The 24,116-nt window shown below is 38.8% G+C and overlaps 1 protein-coding gene across 3 annotated transcripts in view; it reads right to left on the reverse strand.

Moving 5' to 3' along the window:
• The window catches only part of VEGFC (vascular endothelial growth factor C), a 140,124-nt gene that overhangs the window by 11,303 nt on the left and 104,705 nt on the right, over positions 1 to 24,116 (reverse strand). For all 3 annotated transcript variants that reach the window (XM_077815495.1, XM_077815497.1, XM_077815496.1), the window contains exons 2-4: positions 23,267 to 23,480; positions 19,768 to 19,958; positions 4,636 to 4,787 (exon numbers count right to left, since the gene is read on the reverse strand). In XM_077815495.1, coding sequence (XP_077671621.1) covers positions 4,636 to 4,787; positions 19,768 to 19,958; positions 23,267 to 23,480 — 557 coding nt within the window. The remainder of the gene's footprint in view (positions 1 to 4,635; positions 4,788 to 19,767; positions 19,959 to 23,266; positions 23,481 to 24,116) is intronic.

The raw sequence follows: 24,116 nt of genomic DNA on the forward strand, positions 1-24,116 counted from the left end.
TGGCTCTTTAAGCACCTATGTATTATGTGTAAGGGGAAAAAAGCTGTGTTATCATTAGGGGCTTCATTCTAAGTGATGCATCCTGGAGATCTCATTCTGCCAGCACTAAAATATCCTCAATTTCTAAAATGTATAGATGACAATTTCCCAACTCAAAAAGTGTTGCACTCAACATGGAGGAATTCTATATTGTATCTCAGCTAGAGAGATACAGAGATTGATCACAGAACTAAAAATTAGTGATTGCTTCGGTGCAAATGACCATGACTTTTGTTCTGTTTGCACACAACAAATGTAACCAGCTCCAAACCATACACACTTAGTTTTAAAGGGCTAATTCCAAAAAAGCTGAAAAAAATTATGACAATTAGGAGCCAAACCAACTAGGAGAAAGACAATTCCCAATAATCATTCACTTTTTTTCCTGCTTAAATTCTAAGAATATTTTTCTAGATACCCAAAACATGACAACTAAGAAAGAAGGCTACACTAGTTAAAAAAATCTGACCTGGTTTAGAGGCAAAATAAAAGTAGCTATAAAAATAATATATAACAAGTGGAAGGAAGAGGAAGTTGATAGCGATGAATAAGGCTGCAATTTAGTCACGGAATCCATGACTTCCAGCAGCCTCAGTGACTTCAGCCACAGTGGACAGGAGTGAGGCAGGAAGCTGTGGGAACCCCCCAGCTCCCTGTCATCGGGGGTGGTGCTGTGGTGGGGAATTCTGAACTCCTAGCGGGAAGCAGTGAGGGAAGCCCCGAGCTCCTTGCTGCTGCAGCAGCTCCTGGCCCCCGTGGGTGGCCCCGAGCTCCCAGAGGGAGGCAGTGAGGGAAATCTCAAGCTCCCAGCTGCTACAGGCAGCTCCTAGTCTTGCTGCAGCTGCCCCCTTGAAATATGGTGGGGATCCGCAGATCCCCATTTCGTCAGGGATAATTTTAGTAAAAGTGAGGGACAGTTCATGGCTTCCATGAATTTTTCTGTTTTGCCCGTGACCTGTCCGTGACTTTTAGCCCTGGTCTACACTGGGACGGGCGAGGGAGGGGAATTGATCTAAGTTACACAACTTCAGCTATGTGAACAACGTAGCTGAAGTTGACATACTTAGACCTACTTACTGCGGTATCTCCACTACGGTGAGTCAATGGCTGCCGCTCCCCCATCGACTCCGCCTGCACCTCTCGCGGCAGTGGAGTACAGGAGTTGATGGGAGACCGCTTGGGGGTCGATTTATCATGTCTAGATTAGACGCGATAAATCGACCCCCACTGGATCGATTGCTGCCCGCCGATCCGGCAGGGAGTGTAGACATACCCTTACTAAAAATATCCCTGACAAAATCTTAGCCTTAGTGATAAATATAAATTAAGAGATTGCAATTGTAGAAAATTGATCAGAGAAGCAAAAAGATTCAAGGTGAAATCAATGACCATCAGAGTTAAGGACAATAAGAAGGAGTTTAAAAAAAAATATTAGGAACAAAAGTAATCCTAACAATGGTATAGTCCATTACTAGATGGAAATGCTAGAATTGTTAATAAAAATGCAGAAGGGTTCAATACATATTTCTCTTCTACATTTGGGAAAGCCAGATGAAGTATTCATGTGGTGATGATGAAACACTTTCCATTTCAATAGTAATTCAGAAGGATGTTATACACAGCTGCTAAAATTAGACCATTTTAAATCAGCAGGTTTGGATAACTTGAATCTGAGAGTATTAAAAAGAGCTGGCTGAGGAGCTCTCTGGGCCATTAATGTTGATTGTCTATAAGTCTTGGGGAAGTTCCAGAAGACTGGAAGAAAGCAAATGTTGCATGAATATTTAAAAAGGCTAAATAGGATGACCCAGGTAATTACAAATTTGTCCTTGGCAAAATAATGGAATGGTTGATATGGGATTTGATTAATAAAGAATTAAAGCAAGGTAATATAATTAATGACAATCAACATGAGTTTATGAAAACCAGGTCAGTTGAAGGTAACTTGGTATTTTTATGAGTTTACAAATTTGATTGATAAAGACAATAGTGATGATGTAATATGCTTACACTTTTGAAAGGCATTTGACTTGGTACCTTACAACACTTTGAATAAAAAAACTAGAATGATATAAAATCAACATAACACACATTAAAACTGGCTAACTGATAGGTATCAAAATGCAATTGTGAATGAGGAATCATCATTAGGTGGGTGTGGTTAGGGAGGTCCTGCTGGGATTGGGTCTTAGCCCTGCACTATTTCAGACTTTTATCAATTACCTGGAAGAAAACAAAATCATTACTAATACATTTGCAGATGATACAAAGATTGGGGAAGTGAGAAATAATGAAGAGGACAAGTAATGTATACAGAGCCATCTGGATCACTTGATAAACTGGGTCCAAGAAAACAATATGTGTTTCAATATGGTCAAATGTAAAATCATACATCTAAATTGAAAGAATGTAGGCCATACTTACTGGAATGGGGGGACGGGACAATCCTGGGAAGCAATACTGAAAAAGGTTTGGGGCTCATGATGGATAATCAGGTGAACAAGATGTCTCAGTGTGACGCTGTGGCCAGAGGGGCTAATGTGATCCTTGGATGTATAAACAGGGGAATATCAAGTGAGAGTAGAGGTTATACACCTCTTTATTTGGCACTAGTGCGATTGCTGCTGCAGTACTGTGTCTAGAATTCAAGAAGGAGGTTGACAAACTGGGGAAGATTTAGAAAAGAGCCAAGAGAATAATTAAACAATTGGAAAACACTACAATAAAAGGTGTGATTGCAACTCAGGTGTGCCAACACAGCTAAAAACAACAGTGCAGCCATGCAGTGTGGGCTTCAGCATGGGCTGTACAGGCCCGCTTGGAACCCTAGGTAAGTGCTTGCATTCCTAGTCTGCGCTGGTGTGGCTTCACTGCTATTTTTAGCTATGCTAGCTAGCTTAAAGCTAGCGCATGTATGTCTACCTGAGAGGCAATCACTTTCTTCAATCACTTTCTTCAACTGCAGTATAGATAGACCCTAGTGAGAAAGAGTGAAATCTGATCAGTTTATCAAAGAGAAGGTTAAGAGATAATTTGCTCATAGTCTGTAAGTACCTACATAGGGAACACAAATTTGATAATAGAGGGCTCTTCAATCTAGCAGAGAAAGGTATAACAAGATCCAATGGGTGGAAGTTGAAGCTAGACAAATTCAGACTGGAAATAACGTGCAACATTTTTAACAGAGAGGGTAATCAGTCATTGGGACAATTTACCAAGCATTGTGGTGGATTCTCCATCACTGGCAATTTTTAATTCAAGATTGAACTAAAACATAACCTTTTAGAAAAACATACAAACAGGAAGTCCAAGGGCCTGTGTTATGCAGGAGGTCAGACTAGATGATCTCAGTGATCCCTCCTGGCCTTATACTCCACGAATCTTATAATTTATGATTTGTATTCTCATAGCACCCAGGAGCCTCAGTCATGGGCCAGACTAGTCCCTGCCCCAAAGAGCTTATGATCTAAGTATAAGCAAGAGATGACAGATGGATACAGCCAGTTGGGGGATACAAGTAAACAATGAGATAATATTGTTCAGCACGATGGGCTGTGGTCTCAGCATGCCAGCAGCCTAACCACTGTCAATTTTTTGTAGGCATTACAGCAAAGGAATGTAGACAAGCAGAGGTTGTAATAGAAATGTTGACTGGTACTTATAGAGCTATGTTAAATGGGTGCCTTATTTTTCATATTCTGTCTATATTTAATTTTTCTTAAATAGGCTATTTTATATTCCTTTTATGGTTCAAATCATTTCTGGAGTTGTTCAGCATGGTACCACTGTTTTCAGGTATAATAACTGTATTTTGTTAAATTCTGAGGTCCATGCTCAGTCTACACGTAGACAAACGCTCACTGGAATCAGTGGGAGTTTGCCGATGGAGTGAGCTGTAGCTCACGAAAGCTCACGCTCAAATACATTTGTTAGTCCCTAAGGTGCCACAAGTCCTCCTTTTCTTTTTCCTGAGAAAAAAGTGAGTGCAATTTATTGTTTTGTTTTTGTTTACCTACCATGTCTGTAATTTCAATGAGGTAGATTGTTCTGATACTAATGAATGAAAAATAGTTTTGACTGTTGTTCGGCAACCTGACTGCTTTTGCAGCTTGATGCTTTTAAAGAAAATTATAATGATTATTAAAATGAATAAGCAAGTCCATGATTTGGCTGCTTAGGGACTAGTCATAACCCTAACTGTGTGGTACTTTATGATTTGATCATATATAGTCATTTTATAGACTAGTTTTATTTAAAAATCAAAAGCTGCACTACAACACTGCATTGCAATCCTCCTCCCATGGACGTCAATGGCAAAACGCCCTTTGATTTTAGTGACAGTGAGTTCAGCCCCCTAGATTACATCACTGCTTAAATGTACTCTGCTAACACCACTAATAGGACTCCTCCCATGTAAAACAATGAAGAACGATATATTTTCCTTATTAGTCTATTTCCTAAAGCTGTTCTTGAGGGAAATGCATATTACTATTCACAATTAACCAAGTTCTATTGCCTGAATTACCACAACAAATAGTAACCTATTGTACAGGCTTTATGATAAGGCATAAGGAAATATGCAACTCATATACTTACTGTGGTTGCGTGGCTGGCAAGGAGCGTCTAATGATTGAATGAACTTGTCTGTAAACATCCAGCTTAGACATGCATCGGCAGGACGTATGATTAGCAAAACTTACTGTTACAGGTTTAGGGCCATGAGACAGCGGCACGGTAATCTCGAATAACTACAGAAAGGGAAAAGAGAAAAGAACCACTTTTAAATCAGAGTATACTTGAAAAGAAAAACTGTGTGTACAAAATGAAATGTAAATGAGCTTAAATCTTGATTCTCGTTCTCCATCACTATTCAGTATTAACGACTTAATAAATTACCATTATGCATCTGATGAGTATAACAATTAGGTAATTATACTTTCCATTAAAATAGCATTTTTTCCTGCATTACAAAGTCTTTCACATGTCTCTATTTATTTGCATACTAGAGTATTTGGGAGGTAAGGAAAGAGTTAAAAAGCAGAGAGTGCATAAAGGACACATTGTTCGAGGGAAAATGACTTGCAGACTTGCTGGTATTTTTAAATCCAAAAATTAATATTTGCAAGGTACAATTCTCATCAAAAGGTCGTGTCTTAAGAATAGTTTAAAAAATGGCACTTTTACAACGTGGTATATTGGTTATGCAATTACAAAGATGTGTAAAACAGTAATACTGGATTTCGGTCAAAACACTTCTGTGTGAAGGGAGCATCTTTATTGTGTACTGCAGCGTGATTTTTTTTGGTAGTGTTGTTCACTTTGGATCAGTTTTATGGTAACCTTTAAAGTCCCATCTCTGTTATTTGTATTTGTTATTGTGATTATAGTAATACTGGACAATAATATCTGATGTCCCACTTGGACACAAAACATTTCTGTTTTTCTGTAAAACAAGCAACAATACTGAGCAAGACTCTTAAAAATGATACAAGGTGGAATGAGTGAGGTTGGGATGAATAACAGGAAAGAAGGGAAAATCATTTCAAGTACTTAATACAAGACTTTTCCTCTGGATGCAGAATAAAATCAGGAGAAGTCATTTTAACAATAAAGACTCTTGCTGTGAGACTCAGTTCATGGAAATCTCCTGACACAAGTATATTCAGGCCAGATACGTAAAGGTGTTTAGGCGTCTGAAGTGAAGAATAGGCACTTACTGGGATTTTAAATCCCATCTAGGTGCCTAATTCCCATTGATTTTGATGGAAGTTAGGTGCTTTTGCAAATCCCAGTTGGGCCCTATCTGCACCTTAAGGAACCTAAATATCTATTAAAATTTGACCCTTAGTTTTTAAACTCCAATAGTTTCCACTGATGGGATTGTGCAATGTAACAATGAATTAGCGCTGAGCTGGAATATACTTGCTAACCCTATGATCTTGTATGTTAAACTGTTTTATACCCCTTACGTACAAGCAGTGTGAAATATAGTTACCGCTTAAAATTTACAGGTTTTATTTTAAAGTTTCAAAACACATAAGACATATGCAGAATAGGGAAAATTAATCAAATAGTTCCAAGCACAAGATAGGCCCATGGTCTGGTTCTGCTCCTAAATTAAGTGGGCTTGATTCTACAGTTTTTATGTTTTATGCTGGAGTAACTCCATTGGATTGTTACATACTTTGGAGTAGCACCAATGTAAAATGAGAGTAAAGCTGCAGTATATAAAACAACCAATTATCTTCACTAATGTTATAAAATAACAGTCTACAGTAAATCTAGAAATGCACTGTTTTATTAAATTAATAAGAAAAGCAAAATTCAGATTTCTACCATGTATTAGACATTTTCAACTTAAAACATCTGTTATAAATAAACACAGTCATTAATTATAGTAACAATGCGACCCTTAAAGTTAAGAATTTTAAAAATTCAATTTACTTCTTATTTCGGTTCTTTATTTACTTCCTGAATTTCTCTTAGATTGGCTAGTGAAATGCAGTAATGTCAGTTATCCTTTATGTATATTCAGTTTTACTTTCAGGTTGTTAGTGCTGCAGTGTTCATGTTTCAAACACTTCAAGGTGATGTTTATTTGTTAATGATTTAAAACATTGTAGAAATACTACTAGTAATCTCCGGTTTCATGGAAGTTAGTTTTTACAATGTGAATTTTGTCCAAATTTTGATGACGGTGCCCCTTTAAAGATATTTGGCAGTAATGGGGCCTTTTGTCAGCAGACTCGTCAGAAACCAAGGACTGAATGGGCAAAGGGATTCCTTTTTTTCTAATAGAGAAGTCTGAATGACCAGCGCCTGTGCTGCACCTTTTCTGTTAACAACCGGAGGGGCTTTTATTCTACCGTCCTGTGAGTCCAGCAACTTCTGGGAGTATTAAATTACCGTGAATATTTTTAAGTGATCATTTGCAACAGAGTGTCTAAAGATTGTAAATAGATTTGTCTACTGTTGTGGATTAAAAATAAATAATCAGAAAGCAGATTCACTGATTGTCCAACCTGATGAAATGGTCATCTAGCTAGGGAGCTGCCATGGGAAGAATGATGTCATCTAATTCAGTGCAAACTTCTAGCCAAACTGTATTAACATTTAGACTCTTGCTTCAGTTGGAAAAAATAACTCTGTAAGATTTGGTTCGCACAGGGATTAGCAAAACAGGTCAAGTCAAAGGACAAGTCCACTTTTAGTTTAAAGATTTGTGCTATTAAAATGAATTCTAAACTGCTGTCTGCCTCTCTCAAGCATAGCTATCACCAGAGAGACCTCCTGGGTCTTCACTAAGAGTTCAGCACAGACCCCTAAAAGGAGGCTTCTTATCAACTTTTTATTAGATTTATAATCCCCTTTGCCTTACGATCCACTGCTGGCCCCTTCCTTATCCTGCCTATTATAGCAGCACTGTCAAATTCATGACTACACACATTCTTACCAGTGTGTCACATCCAAAAAAAGCATGTTAAAAGTAATTGTAAGTACACAAATAAAGCAGAGATGTAGGTTTTTTAACTAATCTCATTTTTAAATGGCTATCGTTCTAAGTGCCTATTTATTTGTTTAAAAGACATTCACCAACCGCAGACCGTGGTATTTGTTTTTGCGACAATACACTACATGTTCCATCTAGCTGGAAGATAGTTCATGCTTGGTTTTCATTACAGTTTGCTTGCTTTAGTTTAATAGACACAAAGGACCAAATTTGCAAAAGTGGCTTTCATTTGTGCACACACAGCCACATCAGAAGACCTATGCACATACATATACATAAGTACTAGCTCCTCTTTGTGTCTGTGATATAATTCACACACGAAACCCAGTGGGTTTTATGCAAATTCTATCACTTGTGTATACCAAGTTGTGCACACAAAAACAGAGGCCAGGTTGAAAATAAGGACAACAAAAAGATTTACAGATGTGAAAACAGGCTTATCATATTGACTTTCCTATACACGTGAACTTTTGGAATAAGACAGAGGGGGTTTACTTCATTTTAAATTACCATCACACAGGCATTCTTCTGTTTTCCCAATTCTCATATATGAACATGCACACCCCCCCCCCCCAAGCCCAGTACTACAGGAGGAACTGAAAAAACCAATTATCTGAACACTATTTAATATCTGATATCTGAGACCAGTTCTTGGCTGCAGCCATACAGGAACAGGGATGGGGGACAAAGGTGGCTTCAACACATTTTTATGCCTCCTGTATTCTTAGGCCATCTGGCTGCCACTTTGACCCATAATGTAAGTTAGACTATTGCCCTGGGGTGTGTATACCCCAGAACAGAATCAAGCTAATTGCAATCATATTATGTGCATTCAGCCACCCTAAATTAATAAAACAAAACACCACATAATTGGCTTTCAAAAAGCAAAGGTTCTGAAAACCCTGGGTAACAAGACTAGACTCCGGATTGCGAGGGAGGCAGTATAGAACTATTCTTGCAGCACGAGGCCACCTGAAGAAGTCCTCTCTGTCTCAATTATTCCCCAGGAGCTACTTCTGCCCTATTTATGCTGCTGGAATAGCCTAACCACTCTGGAAAAAAACAAATCTCAGCAAACATCTAAAAGTAGGGTTTAACAACGTTTAGCTGAAATGGAGATAAATACAGTTTGTCTTTGTCTACATTTAAACCATGTTTAGCACCAGTTCAGCAGCAAATGTTAACTGTGGTCATTAATAGTTCCATTTTAACATGTAAACAAGGCCTCAGTTACACCAGCATAAAACTAGACTAACTCCTTTGACTTCTGTGAACTATCTCGAACGTATACTGCTATTAACTAAACAGAATTTAGTGGAGTATTTCATATTATCCACAAGCAGATGCTATGCACAGGCAAAATCAAAATGACACAGTACACTAATCTATGTCACAGACTTATTATATTAGTTATTAAATGTCTAAATAACTATTATATTAGTTATTAAATTTCTTGTTTTTGTTAAATGGCACAGGCTGTAAAAAAACCAAACACAAAACACCAATTCTCCTGACTGGAAGTGATACTGTCATCTGCCTTACTGAAGATATTTTGTCTTCTCTCTATTTGTGTCAGAATAGGCTACTAAGAGCTCTGAATCGTACAGGAAGAGTTCATATTTGTACTTATTTCTTTTTCTAGAAGAGTGTTGTTCAACCACTTCATTATAATCAAATTCCTGAAGCATAACCTACTTCTATAGGAAATACACCTCTACTCCGATATAACATGAATTCAGATATAATGTGGTAAAGCAGTGCTGGGGGGGGCACTCCAGTGGATCAAAGCAAGCTCGGTATAACATGGTTTCACCTATAACACGGTAAGATTTTTTGGCTCCCAAGGACAGCATTATATCGGGGTAGAGCTGTATTACTACAGGTTGAACCTCTCTAGTCCAGCACCCTCGGGACCCGACTGGTGCCGAACCAAAGAATTCGCCGAACCACAGGAGGTCAATGCAGAGTGCCAGTGGGTCTCCATAGGTACAGGAAGTAGAGGTGCGGGGGGGTGTGTGCGCTGCAGCACCCCCGGGCTTTGCAGCCAGCGTGGCCCTCCAGCTGCCAGCCCCAGGTCCTCCCACTTCCTCCCAGAGCTTGAACGCCGCGAATCAGCTATTCGCGGAGCTCTGGAAGTGCTGGGAGGGAGAAGGAGGAGATGGTAAGCGTGGGGTTGCTGGCGCGCGAGAGGTGCGGGGAGAGGAGGGTAGAGAGGGGAGCTTAGCACCAGTGGATGCTCCGCTCCCACTAATTTTTCCCTAAGGGTGCTCCAACCCCAGAGCGCCTACCCCAGAGCACCCACGGAGTTGGAGCCTATGCTGGACCATGGATGTTGCTGGACCAGGGAGTGCCGGATTAGAGAGGTTCAACCTGTACTGGAAATTGTGTGTTTAATCCAATAATTATTTTGTGTATTAATCTTTGAAAATTTAAAATAGATCAGGGTCCAAATTCTGCTCTCAGCTATGCAGGAGCAGCACCAATGAAATCAATGGAGCTGAAGTGGAAGCAGGATTTGGTCTCACATTGTTCTCTCTATGAATCAATTCAATTAAACAAGGTTTGACTCTTAGTAATGTCTCCTCTCTTTTGTTTGCATCTTTAATTCATTTCCTGTTAGTCCTTACTTTCCATCTGATCCAGCAATGAACCCAACATCTGTGGCCACTATGGGGCATGTTTGGAAGCTGTAATAGCCAGCTATCAATCTCTAGTTTGGATTTTCCAAGCAGAAATGCAGCACATATTTATGGCTAGTTCATTGGCTGGCTTCTTTTCTGGAACCACTGCTGGCTATCTCAGGGACATGAAATTACCCCTGGGACTGCCCAGAGGTCAGGCAGCTGATAGACTGTCTGAACTGTCTTGTTTAGCTCACGGTTACTTTTATTTTATTCACATAAGGTCAAATCCACCCTCCACCCCCACATCAAGACCAAATTTAATATAATAGGGCTCTGCAGGCAACAGGTTCCCTTAGGATTCCATTCCAGGCTCTGGATGGGAATATAACCTAGTGGGAAGACTCTTCTGTCCCATCCCCTGCAACCAATCTCTTTGCCCAGCCAGTCCCAGGGTTGGTCCCCCTCACTTGGATTCCTCATCAGATCTGCCTCCCCTCCCTGACCAGCCAGTCCCAGTCTCCCCACTCCTACAGACTCTCAGTCTCTATTGTGTTCCTCCCCAGCTCTCAGGCCCAGTCTACTTGCCCAGTCAGTCCCAGTTTCCCTCCTCATAATCAGCCTTCAGTCCCAGTCCCCACCCACAAGCTCCTTGTATGAATCTTGGCAAAGTTATTATAATAGGTATTGCTACCAGCCCCACATATACTGTATCTTAATGAAATTCATGTACAGCTTTATCCTAAATGAAATAATTTCCTCATTGCTGATGCCTTAGGAGAGTCCTGGAGAATGGAAAAATAGCAAGGTCTCTAATCCGAGTAAAATCCAAACCCTGCTTATAACATTGAAAACAGTCCAAATTTTGCCTCAATTCCTTTGCACTTGGGGGAATTGCATAGTATAAGTGAGTTCAGAGTTTAGTTCCATCTGTTAACTAGAAGTATGTATTTTTTCTTTAAAGTTCCTAATGAAGGTCTCCATGATTGACCATTATTTTCAAATTTATTTTCTCTTTTCAGTGTATATTTAAGGTAGAAGTTTGCTCATTTTCCAGCCCAGATGCTGATAGAGACAAGCATTTTTTCTGCTCCGAGCTAGAGATCATGCACAATAAACAAATTTGGTTTAATCAGAATAAAATGTAACTTGCTGTTTTGTAAAACTACTAATAAATACTAATAAATGTGTTTCACCTCCAAAATCATGTTTGTTCTTCTGGCTGCATTTTCCTATCATGCATGCTTCAGACAGTAAGTGTTATTTTTATAATTTAGTTCTCAAAGCATTTAGATAAAACGGTTAATAATAGCAGCTAGATATAGTACTTTGAAGCATTCATTATCAGATAGCTGACTTTCTTGGTATGCTAAGTGCATGAAGTTTTACTTTGAAAAGAAGGCTTTGTTAGCAGACACATTATTATAATGTGCACTTTGTTGAACTTTATTGTCTAAATATTTATAAGAAGATTTCTATAAACTAGCTTTTCATGAGTAACCATACACATTCGTCTTTGTAATTTATAATATGTTAATTATTTTTGGGTGAAATCAAACAGATTGGCTGGTAATCCCTTATCAAAATTGGCTTTTTCGGTCCAGATACCTACTGCACACCACTACAAAGCAATTATGAGTGTAAGATAGCATTTATAGTGTGTCATAACCAGGGGTGAAAGTAAGTTAAAGGACTTACCAGTATGCCGGAGTCCTGAATAGGGGGCATGGCCTCAACTGGAAGAGGTGAGGCCTGAACCGGAAGAGGCAGGGCCTTAAATCCCTGGGCCCTTTAAATCTTGATTTAAAGGGCTTGGGGCTCCAGCTGTGGTAGTGGCGGCTGGGAGCCCCGGAGCTTGGGGGCGATTTAAAAGGCCCAGGGCTCCAGCTGCTGCTACCGCAGTGGAGCCCTGGGCCCTTTAAATCACTGAGGAGCCCTGGGGGCTCCCGGCTGCCACCTCTACCCTGGAGCTCTGGGCTCTGGCAGAGCTTTAAAGGGCCTGGGGCTCCTCTGTGGTAGCGTCTGCTGGAGCTCTGAGCCCTTTAAATCCCCGCCGGAGCCCTGCTGCCCGAGCCCTAGGGAAGCGGCAGCCGGGCTTCGTCGGGAATTTAAAGGGCCCCGGGGCTCCAGCCACCGCTACCACCCCGACCCTATAAATCCCCTCCGGAGCCCCGCCGCCACTACCCCAGGGCTTCGGCAGCAGGGCTCCAGCGGGGATTTAAAGGGCCTGGGCGGTAGCAGCGGCTGGAGCTCCGGGGCCCTTTAAATGCCCGCCGGAGCCCCACCGCCACTACCCCAGGGCTCGGGCAGCAGGGCTCAGGCAGGGATTTAAAGGGCTCGGGGCTCTGGCAGCCGCTACTGCTCCGGCCCTTTAAATCCCCACTGGAGCCCTGCTGCTGCTATCCCAGGGCTTTAAATTGCCGTCCAGGAAAGCCAGGCGCAGTATGGGTCTTGCTGGTACGCCGTACCAGGGCATACTGGCTTACTTTAACCTCTGGTCATAACTTAATTTTACTTAGCAGGTATAGTGTGTCATAACTTAATTTTTTACCTTTTAAAAATAAAATCCTAATGTTTCAGCACCAGGCCTCTTAATTTTTTAAATGGGAAACAAAGCTGGGTACAAAATATTATCTGGCTGACAATATTAAGATTTCTAGGAAATCAGCAGAATTAGCCATTGATAAATTATTTCATTATCATTATGGAAAGCTTTCAAAAGTGCCAGACAAATGCTGAATATTTATAGTTATATTTACAGGAATTTACCATTAAGATTTGTACAAATGTAGTTTATAGTAAACCCTCACTGTCCCTTGTTTTTACAACCATTATTGCAAAATGAACTGGTGGAAGAGTACAAAATCAACAAAAATCTAGCCAAATACTTGAAAATATATTAACAAACAAAAGAGTGAAACATAGGAACTGTCACACCAGAGCAGATCATTGATTCATTTAATCCAGGACTCTACCAGATAAAGGAAAAAGATCTATATCTGGCTGTGCCAGGGTTGCCACCCCTAGGTACAGGTTTCTGTCAGTACATTGCTATCTGTGGGAGGTCTGAGGTAGTGGCCAAAGAACACTTCAGTCCTACCCTTTACAGGACGTTAAAATCCAAAGCAAATCAGGAACCAAAAAAAACACAACTCAAAACAGGATCAATCCAACAAGCTTTTGGTGGGACCCCTTCTTCTATTCAGGGCTTGTCTCAAAACACTACATGTTCAGCTGCTCCCCCTGGGCCTGGCTGTCCCTTCTGGCAGGGGCATACCCGGCTGGCAAGCTAGCTCACGCTCTGGGCTGCAATCAGGCTCCTCTCCCATCAAGAGTAGCTGCCTCTGTTCTCCTTCCTGGTCAGCCCTGAACTGCATTAAGTTCTCCTCCTTTTAGCTCCCCTCGCCACGCCTCACATTTACTGTAGGTGTATGCCAACTGGGTCTTGGTTAGTCTCTAAGGTGCCACAAGTACTCCTTTTCTTTTTGCGAATACAGACTAACACGGCTGTTACTCTGAAACCTGAAATATTTCATAATATTATCCATTTTCCATACGTCTCCATTTTTGTAATATTTAATATCTGGGATCAAAGCATATGTATAAAAGCACTTTAAAGTTAATAGATGGTACCACATATTATTTATTCTGGTATTTTTGATAGGCTGGTACTTTATGTACATCTGGATAAAAAATATCTGGCTTAATTTTCAATGTTTGTCTTTCATTATATTTTATTCTCATATGCTTATTTTATAGCCTACAGGTAAATAATATATTATCATAGCGGTGCATAGTCAACTGATTGAAATCACCTCCTGTGAATGGTAGGTGTTCTCTAGACATTGGTCTTTTTGATTGAGATCAAGTGAAGAATAAGTTTAATATTTGATACATCTGCTATACCCTGCAATGGCAATGGATAGAGCTGATAGTCTCTTCCATCTTTAACTTCTGTTATCTTATTTACATATGTAAAGAAGGTAAATAGAATAGTTCAATATGTCAAACTACACTTTATTTCCAAAGCATAACAGCCAGATAAACAGATCAGAGATTTCTTTCAAAGAATTTGGAGATAGCTCTAATTTAAATAGCAAGTATATTTACCTCAAGCATAATCAGTAACGTGTATTCTATGCCATAACCCAAAAGCAATCCTCACAGCCAAAACTGGCAGCACTGGCCTGCCTTCACCTAACCCTTTCACTCCTGGAGTGCAAGCAGTCAAATGATGGCAGATTCCTCTGTGCGTTTTACAGCTGGAAAGAGGATTCTTGCACTTTCTCCTTTCCTGAACATTTACACTGGAGAAGCCATAATTTGGCCTATAATTTTAAAAGATACAAACATAAGAATATTGCCCATCATTTCCTAAAAAGGATGGTTCAATTTAATTTAAAAGCTCAAACAAGTTCAAAACCAAGGTGTGGCTGAATGATCCCGTACAAAAAGACTCTGAAGAAACTTAACCAAATTATAAATTTACACATGAAAGTAAACTTTACTATATACTCAAAAGTTTTACCCTCCAGAATTCTCAAATCCTGTCCATGATCCAGTAGGTATCTGATATAAATAAATGTAAACACTTTTCTCTTTTTAAACCATCATTTAATCAATCATTTAAGATAGTATGGCCTAGTGGATAGAGCGCTGAACTGGGATTCAGGAGACCTAATTTCTATTCCCAGCTCTGCTATTGACCTGCTACGGTATGTCTACACTGCAGCAGATGTGGGCCTCCCATCCCATACACAGGCTGGCATGCTAAAAATAGCAGTGTGATGTTGCAGCTTGAGCTCTCTAATCTTGGGAATCAGGCGATGTCCACACTGCTATTTTTAGCATGATAGCTTGAGCCCTGCTAACAATAGATCAAGCCCTGCTAGCGTGAGTCTATCTACCCAAGCTGGGAGGATCGCTCCCAGCTACAGTGTAGACATAGCCCTGGTGATTTTGGACAAGTCATGTCACTGCTCTGTGCCTCAGTTTCCCCATCTGTAAACCTGGGATGACGACACTGGTCTCGTTTGTAAAGCATTTGGAGATCTATGAAAAGCACAACATCAAGCCACAAAACACACATGTCCAGAGTCACCAAATGACACACTATTTTTAATAATACCTAACTCTTGCAGGTCTGAAATTACAATAAAGAACTTTTAGATGAGAACAAGGGAAAGACTATGAACCTATATAACCACTGATGTGATTGTAACAGAAATGCTTTTCAAGGAACACAGGTTTTATCTCTATTTGTATAGTTTTTGAAATCCTTAAAAACAAGGGAGTAGATTCTGTACCTACACCTCTTGAGAAGGTGCAGCCAAGGTAGGGCAGGGTAAAGTACAATAATAAAAAGAATCCCCAACTGCCTCTCCAGAAAAGCTATCAAAATCCAAATAGAGGCAACAATTAATATATTTTCCACACATCAATCTTTACTTAAGTCTTGTATTTCTGAGTCACTGTCTGGTCAACTATTTATATCCAAACTACCTTGAGATAATGCCATTCTTTCTGGTACGTACAAATTAACATTGTGACCAGTGATTTCTGATACAATCACAGTTGAGGCCCTTACCTTAAGGCGATGCTTTGTGTAAATTTATCATTTCCCTCTTGCATGAAGCACCGCATTTATGTAAAAAGAAAAGGAGTACTTGTGGCACCTTAGAGACTAACCAATTTATTTGAGCATGAGCTTTCGTGAGCTACAGCTCACTTCATCAGATGTATACCGTGGAAACTGCAGCAGACTTTATATATACACAGAGAATATGAAACAATACCTCCTCCCACCCCACTGTCCTGCTTATGTAATAGCTTATGGTAACATCTGATGAAGTGAGCTGTAGCTCACGAAAGCTCATGCTCAAATAAATTGGTTAGTCTCTAAGGTGCCACAAGTACTCCTTTTCTTTTTACATAAATGCGGTGCTTCATGCAAGAGGGAAATGATAAATGATAATGATAGGTGCCACAAGTACTCCTTTTCTTTTTGCGAATACAGACTAACACGGCTGTTACTCTGAAACCCGCATTTATGTAGTTTGCCCCCCGTATCCCGATTTGTATTAACGGGACTATGTTTTTCTGATGGATTGTGGTTTATTCTGGCAGCTTTCCTGCCAAGTAATTGACTCTCCGTTTCCGTGAGTTGTGATCTGTACACTTCCTAAATTGACACTATAGGCTTAAAGTACAGGCCAAGTATTCCAGTCTAACTGAGAGCAGAATTTGGCTAGAAAGCTTTCCAGCAAGAGGACAAAAGTTTGTTTGGTTCAAAAAAAAAGAAAAAAAAAACACCCTTTCTATTTACAAATGAGGAAAATAAATGGTAATTTGATAATTTGGTGAAAAATAGTTCATTCCTTTATGATTACCTAAATTGCCTTGAGGTCATATCTCTCTCTTTTGAAAAATTACACTGAATTTTGTGGGTAACATATAAACTGATAACAGTGAAAAAAATCAAGTCAAATGATGCATTTAACTTCTGTTAATATATTAGCTTTCATTATGCCACCTTTTGTAATTTAAATCATCTTACACTGTAAACTATCATTATCAAAATGTCAAAAGAAAACTTATTGACTTTGTATTGATACAATAGCCAATATTAACATTACTTACTAAATTATTATTTTTGTCAGACTAAACAGAAAAAAATACATGGGAAAAACAGGCCCATAGTTCATAAATGACTCAAGCATTCCTCTGATGCATACATCTCCAAACTGTGCATCTGAACATAATGTAAGTCTCAAATATTGCAAGCAACTTCAAGCTGGTAGCATGTTTCCTGTGAGAATAGTTCCTCAAAAACGTATTTCAAACTATTTTGAGAAATGTTTTCTCTTGCGAGATTATTACTGTAGTCATGAAATTAAACAATTTAGAACTTTATGGTCACTTCCACTTCAATGATCAGAGAACTGCGGGTCTTGCCAGCAAAGGCACAAAATGGGGAAAGATGTCAGTAGTCCCAATCTTCCTTGAAGAAGTGCCTTTGTGGACACTGTGGCTGAGATGTAGGCAGCTTAGACTGGGGGACTGGTTGCTTTTCCACCAGATTCTGCTGTCTCAGTCTAGGGAGTACAGCAATTTAATTGCTGTTGCATCACCCAGATGCTATGGAAATAAATACTTTATAAAATGAGTAAATTAATAAAAAGTCAGTTTCTTCACTGGACAAGCCACCATCACCAAACTTAAGATGTTACTGAATGACAGAAATTAGAGAAGGAAAAGGTCTACTGTATTAAGTTACCTAGTCCAGGGGTTCTCACACATTTGAATGTTGTGGACCACATCTGAATAAAGAAATTGTCTTGTGGACCATCTCCCCATCCTAATCTCCCTGTGGCAACTACATCAATTAATTTTGTGGGAAAAGTGATATCAGGAAAGGGTATGTGTATCTTTAGCTGTCTTTTCATCTTCAGTATCCAGTTATTGGCCCTAAACACTGGAATTCATTTCACATGTAAGACTCATCTGTTTTTTCATGCTTTCCTGAGTGGCAATGGTAGTTTATCCTCAGGAATACCAATGGGGATCTACTATGGCAACTGGTGTGATGGCTTTTATGGAAATCAAACAATGTATAGCAAATAGAACAATTTTTCTTATTTCATTTGGGAAATATAAGAGAAGGAGGAGTGAAAAAAATGTGAATGGCATCTGAAATTTTACAGTGTCATCCTTTGAATTTAGATCCGATAGCCTTTTGTCGGATGTTCTCTTTGCTCATTTCATTGTAATATAGCAATGTTGAACCACTGTTGCATGGCTTCAATATGACCATTTTCAGGTGAGCAAAAACGAAAAAAATAAGGCTGTATTAAGGTCTCTTCCTTTAAAAAGAAGACTTCTGAAACTCGCTGGTCCTGGAAGTCACATGTACCATGTCTAAGGAATTTTGCTAATGACTTCATTCAGTTGGAGGAGGATAGGAACCTAAATGATAAGTTCCTTGGCTTTGTAGAATAGGTAACCAAAAAACCCCCCAAAACCCAACCCCACCACCACCAGTGCTATTTTTATTTTGTTTAAGCAAGGCTTTATTTAGTTCTGGTGAGTCCACCCCCCAAGAGCCTTCTGTCTTTAGTTCTGATATTTCCTTAACTGTTCATTTCAAGTCCCCCCCAAAGACATTTTTCACCTCTTAAAAGGCTACTTTGTTAAGATCTTGAAAAATGAGGTCACTACCAGTATCAGAAACATAAATTATGTCATAAACTGATGTTGCTCCACTGACATCAATGGACTGGTGCCTATGTACCGCAGCTGAGAATCTGGCCCTCAATTTGGAAATCTGAGCTATATACTATAACTACATACGCATTAGGCGATCTCTTATTCAGGTAAGCAGGACTTGGCAAAAACACATATTTGAGATAGTAGCTACTAACAAATGGAAGCACACATTTCTGAAGTTATAGCAGTGTGAAGATATATCATTTGTATCTCTCAACCAGCTGGAAGATCTCTGGCTTTGAAATAACAGTTGTTTTCTTTTTTTAAACTGTTTGACTTGTACCATCCCAGTGTGGCAGTCTAGCAAGCTAGAGTAGCTCACAGTCTGCATTGGAAATCCTTGGTAGAATGTACAATTTCAAACCAGTATGTTTGCAAAAAGGCTTTCGGGACTGAGATAAGATTATGAACATTTATCTTTTCCTCATTGACTCTTCTCTCCCTTTCCCTAATCCTTTCCTTAGCTGGGCTGTACACTAAGCAGTTTCATGCTAAGGAATCCTACTCGCATCAGCTGCCACTATACAGCTGCTTCTGCTGTGTTGGGGCTCCAGTTGTGCAGTATTTCATCTAAAATGGAACTAGGTGATAAAGGAGATTATATTAACACTAAAATTAGATCATCCTCATTTAGAGCACCCACCGAGAGAGAGAGAGAGAGAGAGACTATCAAAGGAAAAACACAGACAGCTGATCTGAGAAGATGACAATAGTGAATGGCTATTTGGGAGGCTGCTTAACTATGCTGCTCAATGATGGAATGTGTAATTGTTATAGTTGCACATAACAGTATTTAATTTTAGCTTTTTTTCCTTTAAAAAACCCTAGAAATTACAGTAAAAATCCAACTATGTTAAACAAATGTCATTTAAGTTGGCAAGTCAAGCACCTGAAAGTTAAGTGTCCATGCAGTCTCAATTCTGCCCCCTTGCATGTACAGTATGATACAGTCTGTATTGAGATGATCACATACTATTTTTTCTACAGCACTCCTATCTCATACAGTGCATAGTGGAACACACCTGGAGGTAGGATTAAGGTTGCATGGGCAATTGCAAATCTGGCATTTCATAACTTTCAAGTGCTTGACTTTGCAACCTAAATTTCTTTTAACATAGTTTCTCCCCACTCCTTATGTCATTAATTATTCTTAGCTGCACAGTATATAAAGGTAACATAGTTTTGGAAACAGTGTGTTCAAATGAATAATAAATTGAAATAAAATTAGATTCTGGGATATGTTTTTCCATGTAGCCATACGTTAAAATGCATAACTATCCATTTACCTGATATGTAAAGACAACTCACAATATAACTGGAATAAGAACCTACCGTTTTGCTGATGTAACTTGTGCTGATATTCATACATTGCAGCCCCTCACTATTGCAGCAACCTCCACATCTGTAGATGGATACACATGGGGGTTTAAAGAAGGTGTTTGTTGTTGCTCCAAACTCTTTCCCCACATCTACACACACCTCGCGTGGCATGCACTGAGTTTTCCTCCATTCATTATCAATACCTGCCAAGTTATAGGGAAGTTCATACGTTATAATGCAGCTAGTTAAAATAAGAACAACATTCCACCATATATTAACAGCAACTTGCTTATGTTTGGAATCAGACTAGCATGTGACTTTGTGTATTTAGATTCTTGATTCAATGAAATACACATTTCTTTAGAGAAACTGAATTCTCTCTGCAGTAACTTTCCAGAATCCCATGGCAGTGCTGCCAGGGAGCAGAGCCACAGTGGGGACAGAGCTGTAGTGGAACCACTGGGATCCTAGTATACATATCCTTGGTAGATCTTAGGATATCCAAAGATTTCAGAGAGATTTCCATGTGCAGTTTCCTATCCCTATGTGGCAATATCTGCAGAGGAGAATCATCTGGCCCTGAGTAACAAACACTTCAGGATTTGGACCACACAGTATGTTAAAAAGCATGTTTGATTTGTGTCCTGTAATATTAAAGTGACAAATATTTAATTGGATGTTCATTTACTTTTGTAAACTACAGAGTGCTCTCTCTATGCTTTTCCAATGCAAAAAAAGAAAATTACAGGGCAATATTTTATACCTTCTTCCTTAAACTTAAATTCTAATTCAGCTAGGTCCTTAGACATTGATTGGATTTTCTGGCTGGGCATTTCTGCCAAATTGCAATTGTGCACAGCTGAGACCTCATCATTAAAAAGTGATGTAACTTGCCTCACAACAGCCCTGTTCCTGTCTTGGAGCCAGCTTCTGTTAGGTTGCTTTCTGTCTCAAAGAAGAACTAACATTACACCGGTTATCTAATCAATTCCTCCTCTAAAAATTCAATTCAAACCCACCTACCGTATTGTAAATTTTATTCTTCCTCTTATAAGTTCTACAACTTCCACCAAAAAAACTATAAAGTAGGGCTGTTGATAGGAGTTAACTCATGTGATTAAGTAAAAAATTAATCACATTTAAAAAAATTAATCATGATTAATCACAGTTTTAATTGCACTGTTAAACAACAGAATACCAACTGAAATTTATTAAATATTTTGGATGTTTTTCTACATTTTCATCTATGTTGTATTCTGTGTTGTATCTGAAATCAAAGTGTATATTATTTTTTATTATAAATATTTGCACTGTAAAAATGACAAAAGAAATAGTATTTTTCAATTCACCTCATACAAGTACTATAGTGAAATCTTTGTTGTGAAAGTGCAACTTACAAATGTACATTTTTGTGTTACATAACTCCATTCAAAAATAAAAACAATGTAAAATTTTAGAGCCTGCCAGTCCACTCAGTCCTACTTCTTGTTCAGCCAATCGCTCAGACAAACAAGTTTGTTTACATTTACAGGAGATAATGCTGTCTGCTTCTTATTTACAATGTCATCTGAAAGTGAGAACAGGCATTTACATGGCACTTTTGTAGAATGGCACTTCTGCAAGTTATTTTATGCATCAGATATGCTAAACATTTGTATGCCCTTTCATGCTTCGGCCATCATTCCAGAGGACATGCTTCCATTCTGATGACGCTCATTAAAAAATTGAGTAAATTAAATTTGTGACTGAACTCCTTGGAGGGAGAATCGTATGTCCCCTGCTCTGTTTTACCCACATTCTGCCATATATTTCATGTTATAGCAGTCTTGGATGATGACCCAGTATGTTGTTCATTTTAAGAACACTTTCACTGCAGATTTGACAAAATGCAAAGTAGGTACCAATGTGACATTTCTAAAGATAGCTACAGAACTTGACCCAAGGTTTAAGAATCTGAGAGGGACACGGTGTGGAGCATGTTTTCAGAAGTCTTAAAAGAGCAACACTCTGATGTGGAAACTACAGAACCTGAACCACCAAAAAAGAAAATCAACTTTCTGCAGGTGGCACCTGACTCAGATGATGAAATGAACATATGTCAGTCCGCTCTGCTTTTGATTGTTACCGAGCAGAACCAGTCATCAGCATGGACACATGTCCCCTGGAATGGTGGTTGAAGCATGAAGGGACATATGAATTTTTAGCGCATCTGGCATGTAAATATCTTGCATTCCGACTACAACAGTGCCATGAGAACACCTGTTCTCAATTTCAGGTGATATTGTAAATAAGAAGCGGGCAGCATTATCTCCTGCAAATGTAAACAAACTTGTTTGTCTTAGTGATTGGCTGAACAAGAAATAGGACTGAGCGGACTTGTAGGCGCTAAAATTTTACTTTGTTTTATTTCTGAATGCAGTTTTTGTACATAATTCTGTATTTGTAAGTTCAACTTTCATGATAAAGAGATTGAACTACAGTGCTTGTATTAGGTGAATTGAAAAATACTATTTCTTTTGTTTTTTTAAAGTGCAAATACTTGTAATCAAAATTAAATATAAACTGAGCACTATACACTTTGTATTGTTATTCTATTATGGTTTCACAGCGCGATTAATTTTTTTAATTGCTTGACAGCCCTACCATAAAGTAATTTATTTTCAGGCAGAATGATAAAAAAAAAGAATTCTGTTAATATCCATTAATGCTTCAACTGGTCTGTTGTAATGTTATAAACATACTTTACACAATCAAAATAAGCCACACCAAAGTGTGCATTACTTGGCTACTCCAAGTGGTTGAAGATCCTTTGCCATGAGCCTCCCAGTGCATCTGAGGCACACATCAATAGCTGAGTAATGCACACATTATTCTGGGTTATAGCTTAATTGAAGAAAATGAGGGGGAAAAAGACAAATATTTGCTTTTTTCCCCCCAGTGGGGACATTCTTTGGGAGTCCCCTATTACTGCCTTCTTACTTCCTGCAAAGTCTTCAAAATCCCAGCATAGCAGAGATTCTTTCCAGCTGAGGACTTCTGGATTTAATTTCAGATATCTGCTGTAGTGTACTATCTGAAAATGGTGCTAACACCTCCTTCTGCATCAGTGTACACCTCATGCATCCCACTGAGTTCACAAAACGTATATCAGAAAAAAATAGCCATAAGGATTAGTTTCTTTCATTATGGAAGCATCTAAAGCAGTGCTTAATTTGTGCCAGAGCTTGCCAGGGCTGAGCCCTGGCACCTGTAGGCTTGGCAGTTCATAGCCCTGGCACTTCTGGACTTGCCACGTCAGTTATGAAAATAAGAAAAATTGCTGAGCCCTGACACATTTTTCATTACAAATTAAGCACTGGTCTAAAGGTCCTAATTTATGCATTAATACAAATCAAAGGCCTTAGCCGTTTTTATTTTCAGTGCTTAGATTTTAAAATGTTTTTGACACAACTGACATTTCTTCAGATTTTGATTTACAGTATTTGATAAATTTTTTATTTCCTGAACTTACTTTTCAAGATCTCTGCATTATAATGTGCTGCTGCAAATTTTACTGAATCATCTGATCTTGGGTCGAAGCTGGAGTGTTCCCTGTTGTGTTGCCAGCCCCCTTTCCTCAACTGACATTTGAACATTTTCCAATACTCTGGGTAAAGTACTGTCATGAGTTCATCCACACTGGACACAGACCGCAACTGCTCTTCCAGCTCTTTGCTTGCATGAGCCTGTTAAAGAAACATGCAAGATTAATTACTTTCTGCATTGCACAAGTTTTGCTGTAAATTAGTTTGTTGAACAGCTAAGCTTTTCTAAAATCAAGTCTCCCCCTTAAGAATCCTCTTGCGAAAAAGTCTTCACTAGTGTTGTTCTGTAAAGTCTGATATTGCAATGCCTTTCTCTCATCACTAATTCTTACTCAAACATATTGTTAAAGATAAGTATTATTCATGTGAGAAAAGGGTTGCAGAAGTAAACCCTTGCATGATACAATTTGGAGGCTAAGGCAATGTATTACATTTTGTATTATGGATAACCGAATGATTTTTAAATAACATCTTTAATTTTTCAAACAGAATTAGACAGATTTTATTATTATATGTATATTACCTAGCATCATGTAACATTAAAAAGGATGAGAGCAAGTAAAATTTTGTATGTTTTCCCAAAATGTCATGAAAGCAAAAAATGATGAAAGTGCAAAAATGGGTTAAAATGAAATTAGATAATTTTTGAAAATTGGTTTTTATAATTTTGTACATCCTTAGGGACCGATCCTGAAGACACTTGCTATAGAGCATAGTGTTTACTATTGTGAATAGTTCAATTGAAGCCAATGAAACTATTCATAGTAGTAAACACTA

This window comes from Eretmochelys imbricata, chromosome 4 (genome assembly GCF_965152235.1).
Source record: "Eretmochelys imbricata isolate rEreImb1 chromosome 4, rEreImb1.hap1, whole genome shotgun sequence".
Lineage (NCBI taxonomy): Eukaryota > Metazoa > Chordata > Testudines > Cheloniidae > Eretmochelys > Eretmochelys imbricata.